Source organism: Perca fluviatilis, chromosome 9 (assembly GCF_010015445.1).
Source record: "Perca fluviatilis chromosome 9, GENO_Pfluv_1.0, whole genome shotgun sequence".
In the NCBI taxonomy this organism is placed as follows: Eukaryota; Metazoa; Chordata; class Actinopteri; order Perciformes; family Percidae; genus Perca; species Perca fluviatilis.
In genome coordinates this window covers 27512727-27523517 of record NC_053120.1, presented here as the reverse complement: position 1 = coordinate 27523517, position 10791 = coordinate 27512727, and the positions used below count along the sequence as shown (strand labels likewise).

General features: G+C 41.5%; 1 protein-coding gene across 1 annotated transcript; it reads right to left on the bottom strand.

Annotated features, from left to right (window-relative positions):
• Nucleotides 1-3176: 3176 nt before the first annotated feature.
• On the bottom strand, nt 3177-10363 carry LOC120565509 (mitochondrial coenzyme A transporter SLC25A42-like). Its single transcript, XM_039811355.1, has 8 exons — nt 10000-10363; nt 9373-9522; nt 7638-7749; nt 7374-7399; nt 6256-6422; nt 5378-5494; nt 5033-5184; nt 3177-4565 (listed from the first exon to the last, which is right to left on the bottom strand). The coding sequence occupies exons 2-8, from the start codon at nt 9457-9459 to the stop codon at nt 4240-4242; spliced, it is 987 nt and encodes a 328-aa protein (XP_039667289.1). The 5' UTR covers nt 9460-9522; nt 10000-10363; the 3' UTR covers nt 3177-4239.
• Nucleotides 10364-10791: the final 428 nt, after the last annotated feature.

Genomic DNA, 10791 nt, shown 5'->3' with positions numbered 1-10791 from the left:
AAAATGTCAGCCGCAGTACAAGCACACACACCTATACATTTCCTCTCTTTAAATGCAAACACTCCATGCAAATGAGTGGGTTGCCCCCTCCGGGCTCGAAAGAGTTAGGACAAGCACATAGTGTGTGTGTGTGTGTGTGTGTGTGTGTGTGTGTGTGTGTGTGTGTGTGTGTGTGTGTGTGTGTGTGTGTGTGTGTGTGTGTGTGTGTGTGTGTGTGTGTGTGTGTGTGTGTGTAGGTGGCTAGATTTATGTGCTCAGATTTATGCGTGCTATAGTTTCACAACCAGGGATTGAAGAAGTCTCCATTTCTGTGTATGTGTGTGTGTGTGTGTGTGTGTGTGTGTGTGTGTGTTTGTGCCCCCTCATCTGCACTTGGAGCAGCCGTTTGTAGCCTGTATTTGATTGAGTGAAGGCCAGCGCAGCCTGAACACTCCCTCTAATGGAAGAGTGGAGCCCAGCAGCTCAGTAATGCACTGACCCCAGAGCTTTTACAACGCTGCCATCCGATAAGTGGCAATATGCTGGATCTTATAAAATTAACAAGACTGAGCTATGGGGAGAGGGAGCTTCGAGGTTGAGCTGTGAGAGAGGATGACGTTCCTATAGCCCTTGTAAATATCAGCATGCATGTATGGAGCGATTATAGCTGTTCTTGACTGAGTTTTATAGTCACGGCAGCGTGATTTGGTGTTTTTTCACTCGTTTCTTGGCTTTTCTAAGGCACGTTTACAGGGGACACGTTTACAGGCCTGTTTATGTTTGATAAAATGCCTCTCAGGGCTTTTTTTTTTTAATGCTGGTGAATGTATGCAGTGGAGCCAGGTGCTGAAGAAGCAAACACTGAGCATGGCCTTCAAAGTGAAGGCAACTGGATGCCAGCCAGTGTGGCTTTGTGCAGGGCACCACAGGGGTGTGAACATGTGTGTAAATGCATATGTCTACTACAAATTCCCTCCTCTGCCTCCTGTGGTGTAACATCCACAGAATAAGCTGAAAGTCAAACAGCACCTATGCCTGGTTTTGCATCTATTGTTTGTGAAAAAAAAGAGGGCCTCATCTAAACAGAACAGAGTGTTTTAAAAAGCTGTGAAAATACATGCAAAATCATATTACGGCCGCAGCCACCGACTCCCAGCATCCAAATCTGATTTAGTTGTGAGAAAGGCTTGATTCCTTCCTGCGTGCCTCCCAGTAACACCCCTCACCTTTCTCACACAGGATCAGGCTGGGTTTGTGTGTGTCGGGAAGGCTGTATTTGTGTGCATTTTCGCTCATATACTGTGAATTTTGTGTATGAGGACAGCTTTTGTCTGCCAGCGCTCCAGCAGGGCCTTCAAAGTGAATTATTCATGCAAGATTTGAATACATGCAAATGGTTCACTCCCCTCTCCTGGCACAGATCCAGGTTACCTATGGCAACGGCGCCTTCAAGAAGCATCTTTCCACCCCCGCCCCCCCTTCCCCCTGCTTCTCTCAGGCACCCGCCCTCCGACCATGTTATCCACCCAGTGGTATTGTTTCGATTGTTGCAATACCAGGCTGGGTGGCTACACACTGTGGGGTGGCAGGATATCCCATAATTCACAGTCAAGGTCATATAGACAGGAAAGGATGAGAGATGGTGAGATGGAGGGATGGAGAGATGGAGGGGATGGAGCGATGGACAGATGGAAGGAAGGCAGAGTCCCTCCATCCAGCTGCTCAGATGTGAAGTTCAGGAGCCGACACCCAGCAGCTGGTGAAGAAAGCGGAGCGGTTTCAGGTGGTGAATGATGCGACGGAGCGGGCATCACACTCGCCTAGTATTCAGATTTAGTCACAGCTCACGCGCACTAACCAATGCAGCAAAACAGGACGGACACAGAAACGAATACTACCTTTAAAATCAGCATACCATTACTCAAATATCTTATTTTAATAAACAGTAGCCAGGATGTCACTAAAGAATAGTATTATTAAATAGTATTGTGCGGTATTAAGTCATGTTTAAATCAAAAATAAACTCATTTTGATATTAGAATTTAGTTTTTTAATGTGTGTGGGGCGACCTCAGTCTTGTTTAATAGTTTTGAAGGAAGTGCCAAAAACGCTATTTACGTCCTGATTGTATGTGTGATTAAAATGTTCAATAAATGTGTTGCTGAAAATCATTTTAGTTTTTCCGTGCTTATCTATTATTATAATTGCTGCCCATTTCTGGGTGTTTTTGTTGACCGTGGAACTAGTTTTTTTTTTAATGACTTGCTTTTTAATAGAGTCCATGTAAATAATACAAAAATACAAATAATATTCAAAGATGGGGCAGGAGTTCTATTTTCTTAATCATTTCAATTATTATAATTCCCTTTCAATTTCGCTACCGACACAATTTTGACATCAAACGTGTGTATAAAAATAAATGGGAAAAAAGACACAAGACAGAAAAAATTTTTTTTAAGTTTTACTTACATTTTGCTTTGTAAACTTGCAACATTGGTTACTCAATTAAGAGAAGTTTTTTTACGGAATGTTTGAATGAAATAAAACACAGAAGAGTAAAATAACAATAAGATTGCCTCAGTGAACAGAGGGCAGGTCAAGTTCAGGCCATGAAGTGATCGGAGCCTAACTAACCTCCTTGATGGTCCAGGATGCATAGAGAAGGGCAGCCACTCAATGCTGCCATCTACTGACACACACACACACACACACACACACACACACACACACACACACACACACACACACACACACACACACACACACACACACACACACACACACACACACACACACACACACACACGTCAGATGTGAATAATAAAACTGATACAGTAGCCTACTGTATAAATGCTGTAATTTTACATTATTATATATGAGATATTGGATATAATAGATTCATATTTCAAGACCAACTAAAACTTTAGTCTTATAAGAATTTATATTTATAGGAAATAAAGGCTAAACACCGAAACAATGCCTCCGAGATACAGCGGAAATGTCATGAAGACCACATTATTGTATGAAAATGAGGAAATAAAAATAAAAAAATGAAAGGTCTTTGTGTGGTCAGTAGAAACTTTTTGTAACCATTCCTATTCCAATTTACAATTTGAGACGGGCCTTTAATGGCGCCGGTGGAGTGATTGGCTTTGCTTATGGCCCCCTCAAGTGGACAAAAGGACTCACTGCTCATGGTTGTGGATGGACACTTTATTGAAGAGTCAGTTTAACTTGTAACTGTAAACATACTGCTTCTTTGAAATGTACATTAGCAGTCAAAGTATAATTACTCCTTATTCACATGAAACTTATGACTGAGTTTAGTGCTTTGGCATATTTCGATTTTTCAGGCAAACAACGTTTGCCTTACCCTCATGTACTGTAAAAGCAATGATGGAGTCTGCACAACAATGTGGACACACTACAAAAACCTCTCAATAATGTGCACATTAACCAAAAATCTTTTGTATACGTATAGATTTTTTTCTCATACATTTGATTAGCCTCTTATTAGACATTTTAATACTATATCACACCTCCTCAGTGCTGGATGGACAGTGAAACTGTGCAGTCCAGCTGACATGATCACCCTCCTACAATCATTCGCTCCATCAATCTCAATTCATCATAACACCATCACAACATTGAAAATGAAAACAAAACATATTGCATAATCACCCTTTTATTACAATTCATACCCCTGCACGACCACGCTATTTGAAATGATAAAAAAAAAAAAAAAAAAAAACGGAAAAAACAAAACAACTATGCAATTAAAAAACAAGTTCTCTCAGTAAAGAGTACATGATTAGTTTGAAAGAACGTTGTAGGTTTAATAAAGTGCAAGCATGATCTTATCAACACAACACAAAATGCTCCTTATTATCCACGAAAAACAAAACTTTTCTTTATCCACAGTCCCTCTGCCAATCACTTTAGCCACCCCCATGGCAACGTGATTTCAAAACAAAGTTGTGATTGTGTGAACGATATAAAGACACTTCTTCACCCTCTGTCAGCGAATCCAGACTGTGCATTAACCAAAGTGTGAGAAACTGTGTTTCTTTGTGCATAACAGATCTCCTGTCCACTCATCCCCTCCTCTGACATCCTGTCTGAAGGGAACAGGAGTGTGCAGCAGGAAGGCTCTGTACCGACTGAGTCTTTTTTTTATTATTATTGCCATGTGACAGAGGTGACCATCTCCCTCTCGTCAGTCTGTGCTTCTTTGTTGTCCTTTGGTCGCTCCCCAATGATTCAGTGAGCGGAGTAGCCCATCTGATGCAATTTGAGCAGAAGGCTGTGCGTGATGTCAAATGTGGTGAGGCTCATCCCCACAGCAATGGGTCCTTTAATCCAGTTCATGCTCAGGCCTTTGTACAGTCCCCGTACGACTCCCTCCTGTGTTACAATCTCACGCATGGTCCCCAGAATTGTGCTGTATGATGAGCCGGTGACGCCAGCTGTCTGCATGCGCCGACGTACCACGTCCAGGGGATATGAGGCAGATTGTCCGATCAGGCCTGCGCAGGCACCAAAAGCCAAGCGCTCGTGGGGGTACGGCTGAGGTCGCTTTGTTTTTTCTAGAGTGGAGAGAAAAACACAAAGAAAGAAAAAGAGTTCAACATCTGAACGACACATTTTTACTTAGTTAAAGGTCCCAAGGTATGAAAATGTCACTTTATGAGGTTTTTTTAACATTAATATGAGTTCCCCCAGCCTGCCTATGGTCCCCCAGTGGCTAGAAATGGCGATAGGTGTAAACCGAGCTCTGGGTATCCTGCTCTGCCTTTGAGAAAATGAAAGCTCAGATGGGCCGATCTGGAATCTTAGGAGCTAAAAAATAAATAAAAAGATTTTTTGCCGTAATGTGAAATGTAATTTCTTTTTGATAAAATGGATATCATAAAATTGGTATTGAAAAAAGTATCGTTCAGGAACCGATACTGAAGTCACGGTACTGGTATCGGTACAACTAACGAAAATGTTTGAACGATACCCAGCCCTACTAAATGTAGGCAATTAATAGAAAAGAATTAGCGATCAGTACCTGTGTGTAGCTTCTTGAGGGTCTCATATGTGAAGAATGTGATCCCTGCATATGGGATGACACCCATGATAGTGGGAGTGAAGCCTCTGTAAAGGGTCCGGACACCCTCCTCTTGGGAGATCCGCACAAAGACGTGCATAATGTTGCTGTACCTGTCCCAAGAAAAAGCGTCGGTCAAGACATTGTTTCACAAACTGTACCATTTACCATTATGAGTGGTATTGTATGACATTTAGTAACATCAATGCAGCGCAATGGTCCATTTCATTGTACTGGCAAGATGACAGGGAACCCCTCGGTACACAGTAGTGGGTGTTATGGGACTGTAAGGGGATGGGTGCTTACATTTCTCTAGCTGTGACTGCCATCCTGGCTCGCGCCATGTCCAAAGGGTAGGTAAGCATCGCAGCAGTGGTGCCGGCCAGAGAGCCAGCCAGGAAGCGTGGGAAAGGAGGCAGAGCTCTGACAAGAAACAATAAAATGTAGTAAATAATAATAATAATAATAATAATAATAATACTAAAAAGTATATTCTTTATGCTGTTAAAAAAAAGAAAAGAAAAAACAAGACTAAGAGCTAACTCCAGCATGCTAACATGTTCACAATGACAATGCTGACATGTTGATGTTATTCATTGTTAGTCTCGCTTTGCCAGACCCTCCTCCAAAGCGCGCTGTAGGAGGGTCTGGGGAGTCCACGCAGCATTTGGGGATGGGAGGAAAACGTGATCTAGTTTATTGGCATTTCTTTTAACCAATCACAATCGTCTTGGGCGGTGCTAAGTACCGGAGTAAAGCCGCGGTGCCGGTTGCAAAATAGGCTCGGAAGGAACTTGTTTCGGTGGAACATGTGTACGTTCAAAAGTTGTTTTAGTCGTGCAACAGAAAACTCAGATTGGACAGATAGTCTAGCTAGCTGTCTGGATTTACCCTGCAGAGATCTGAGAAAACTAGGTTAAACATAGTCCTCAGAAATCGACCGGAGTTTAAAATGCCAACAAAAAGGAAGCCCAAGGCAACGGATATCCGGCCTAAATGAGTGAAATCCGGCGGATTTTCCGGCTGCAACGAAGCAATCCCGGAAGTAAAGCGTCAAGGATATAGACTATTCGTTCTGGACCAAAGTGGTGGAGCGACCCATCCAACAACCGACATTGTCATCCCTTTTATCTACAAAGGAATAAATTCATTAATTACTGCTGAAAGACAAACGCTGTACTCACTTGCCCTGGTAGCCGTAGTAGCTCCCCAACAGTTTTTTGTACTGGTCATGTGAGCAGAACTGGAGGGCAGCGTAGGGAATGACCCTCACCATGGTGGCAGAGTTCCCTCTCCACAGACCCAGCAGCCCCTCCTTCATGTACGTGCAGTAGATGAGCCTGAAGGCCTCCTGGGGGTGGGTGGATATGTGGGGTTAGGAGCGGAGATATAGATACCCTTCATGTTTTCCACATCTAATAATTTAACGTGATTATCTTTATATGTTCAAGGTGCACAATCAGGTGTAATGTTTAAGACTGAATGCGTAGGAAAGGGTGCGAGTGTGGCTGTGACATAATGGCATATCAAATAATACTAGAGCAGAGATCTACCGGACACATTCTAGAGCTCCAACTAAGGTTGCTTTTGTTATTGATATATTTGTTATAATTAATTCAATAAAATGTCAAAAAGACAAACATTTCCCATCTTAAAAGGTGCCGTAGGTAGGATTGTGAAGATCCAGGACTTAGCAAAAAAATTTGAACATCGACAACTTCTCAGTCCCTCCCCCCTTTCTGCTAAAGCCCAAAACGGTCTCCTACGCCCCTCCCCCCACAAGGGAGAATGAATGCATGTGCATGAGACCCCCCAATTGGTGCCTCTGAACAGGGAGCTGTGGATTTTTGCAAATCCCACTACAGGCTGTAGGTGGTGCCAGAGGAGACGGATGTTTTTTTTTATTTTTTTTTATTACCTGCTTCATGTAGTTCTACTCCAACATAGGGTCAGTTTCAGCAAATATGACAGAAAGTTAGTTTTATAAGTCTTACCTACTGCACCTTTAATATATGCCTCAAATAACTAATTTTGTCTGTTTTGCTTGTTTTCTCAGTCACAAAAATACAACAAATACTCAATTAAGAACCTTATAAAATCTGTAACCAAGAGCTGTACCCACCACATGTCTTTCTTTTTAAATAATTTGTATTTGGCACAAATTGTCACAAATCAATTTCCAGCATAAATGCATTCTGCTCTTCAACTTTGTCCTGGCTGCTAGTGTAGCTACACCTTAAATGAAGTAAATCTAGAACATACCAATGACTGATTTGCTGCTAATATAGAAACCTGAACTCACCTTTGCTGAGAATCTCTTGGAGGATACTGTGGAACAAAAACAAACACAGTGAACCTCAGGGTTAAACAACGCACTCTCCCATGCAGGCTAAACATCTACTAAGAGGATTAGAAATGAGTTACGAACGGTCAGTGAAAACTTTGGTACAAACAGAAAAACAGTAGCTGCATTATCTGTGGAATGGAATACTCCGAACAGAATTTACAGTAGCCCGTTTTCTGCACTACATTCTATATTTGGAAGGAAATTGAGGGTCGTTCTTGCCTTGGAAAATGATCTTGGTCCGATCCAGAGGTGCAATGACTGTTTTGGCTACAGCTCCAGCAAATGCCCCACACAGCAGGGAGTCCAGCACTGTCCATCTGGGCCTCAAGTCCTGTTTGGACACACGGACACGTTCACATTGCATTGCTTTGGAAAACATTTTGTCACATTACACTGACAGGTCAACACTGATCCTTTAAGATAACTCAAGATATCTTCACAACATTACGCTGATTACTTTTTAAAAGTGTGGACAATGAAAGTAGTAGTTCAATCATTAATCTCTCATTACGTCACTGTTTGATCCTCACATACTGTATATGTAGCACAAACGTCATATGCTTATCAGCACAAACACTATCGTGTTGACCATTCAGCAGAGTTACTGCCACAGAACAGAGAAATCTGCACGTGGAGAGCCAGAGTGACTCATTTGTTTAGGCAGAATCACAAGAGATAACACCAGCTAGTGCTCCACTGAAGCAGAGACGTTTGTGTGAGTTAATGTGTCCTAGACTGTATAAATACGGAATGTGTGTGTGTCCCGCTGGAAGGGACAGTTGAACCCAATAAACAATCCGACTAACTGAGAAGAGGAGCATTTGGCATGAATAACAAACACAACTTCACAACGCAAAACCCATTCTGTGTCTTGGGTCAACTGCAACTTTTTTTTTTTTTTTTTATTACTTTATTGTAGTGCTTTCATATCCAGTCACATGTTATTACATATTTTTTCCTGTTGCACTTCAATTTTTTACACTGCAATTGCAACTTTGTTAGAAGTTTTCAAATGAAAATGTGCAATTATTTGGTACACTGGATGAATATATCTTAATATTTACAAACAAGCTGGAGAAAGTCATGAATGACCTATGCTCCACAAAGAGCCAAATGGTTTAAAATGGAAAAAAAAGAGATCATATCTTCCAATAATATAAGCTTAAGTTTTATTACAAATATGTTTTGATAAATATTGTCTTGTTTAGTGACAAACCCTTACCGTGTGATACTACAGTAAACATATGTCGTAGTTCTTCTTATTTAATACTACCTACAGTGCTGCTTTGTAAACTAAGGCCAGCTTGGATTAGCTGGCAACTCACTGCTAATTCGAGCAATGTACTGGTAGAGGCACGTCCTTTGAAAGTATGTGTAATACCAGGAAGGCTCTACAGTAGGCTATGTCACAACAACAGCTCCATTACACTGAGAGGAGTCACACAGTAGGGTTGGTTTTATGGTTGATCGTAAAGAGATCATACCAGTATAGGATTATGGAACAATTTCACAAACGGTGCCTTAGGAAATTAAATGCAATGTTAAAATGCCCACTGGCTCCTGCAAGATTATTCTAGCATAGATGGTGGTTTTTATTTTATGTACTTACTTATTTATTTTGTTGACTGAGAATGTAAAAAGGCACTGTGCGGTTTAATGTCAGATGTGGTAAAAATCCACAAAAATCTACATTGCAAAAAAGATTCCACATCGCCTACAAGTGTAACACTTTGAGACTGACAAATAGCTGAGTTAAGCTGACAGGACATGTTTTTACTACTCTCTTATCCTTGACCTTTTTTACACAACATCCAACTGAAGCTTTTGTAAACAAGGTCATAATAATGTAGTCCATACATCCCAGGTGCTCTAATATGTCATAAAAGTGCAACATTTAATCATTTGTACACTCACGCAGAACATGCGAATAAGTCATAAGAGAAACAACGCTCACCTTAGCTTGGCTGGAGGGTGGCAGAGCCAGCACGGCGGCCTGGGCCACGGGCAGAGCGCTCTGATGGTTGTTTACACCGTGGGCCATGTGTGCCCTTCACAGGTTACCAAGGGCTGTCAGACGCTCGGCCGCTCATTCAAGGAAAACACACTGAGGAGGAGGAAGATATGGGACAAAATATGTAGGAGCAATTTGACACCACACTTTATTTAACAGAACAAGAGCGCGCCCTGTCGCACTGCCTCGAGTTTCTTTGCACTGACGCGAGGACGTGATGGCTCGCGCGTACCCTAAAATACTAAACCAGCCTGGCTTGTAAACAGTCCGGGGTGTTGCATTACAAAAGCTCCGCGCTGTTCAACCCATTAACTCTCCAGCACAGAAACAAATACACCGTTTATATTTATCAATCGTCAATCTGGCCCACTTGTCTAAAATAAATGGGTGCAGATAATAATAATAATAATAATAATAATAATAATAATAATAATGTTAGTGACCACACCTCAAATAAACTGCGAACCATTCATCATCAGTTCATCAAAGAATGAATAAACAGGCCTATGCATCGTTATTGCAGTTACATCGTTAAGTGTTCATTGATGATTAAGTGCTGCATCCTGTTACCTTCGTTTGTGTTTAAAAGGACCCCGTGTTTACAAGTCTGCGATGTGTTATGATCCGTCGCCAGTCTGCCCTGCAGATTCTCGCACGCATTTCTTCACTGATCGATGAAGGCAGGTCAGTTGCTCTTGAAGCTTGCAACTCGCTGCGACTGCGAGGTGTCTGCACGTCTTTCACGTTGTTGACGTTTCTGAAGCTGATTGTAAAAGACAGCTGGGTGTCAAGCTGCAGCAGAGAGTGTGTTGATCGTGGACTATATCGCCTGCGAGGAAATGTTGCATCTGCCTCTGCCACTGCCTGGTTCTGCGCACAAGATGTATTGGGCTTTTCAAGGTTTTAAAGAACTGACTAGAAGAACTGTGTATTTTGGACTACAATACCCGTGAAAGACTCCCGCTATTGGTATGAAATCTCGCGAGTTTATCTACAACGTTAGGTTGCCAGCTTTGCGCAAATTTAACATAAACTGCAGTCTATATTCTGTTGCCACGATTAAAGACGGAACATTTTGAGTTTCAGGGCAGTTTCAAAAGAAACAAAAATAACTCACCTAAAATAAATACAAGTTTAACATTACACTTGTCTATTAATTGACTATACGTTATAAGTTATAAGTTATCAGTTGTTCCTAGGTAATGTACAATTATTCATTTAAAAAATTACCCATTTTAGAAGATGACATAACTTGTTAGACATTAACTTTTGAGGAAAACGTTTGAGGTTATGCTATGTGTGACCTATAGTACTTCATATGGTTAGCTGAAACTCAGCATATTTTGGTTTTACTGTGTTTTG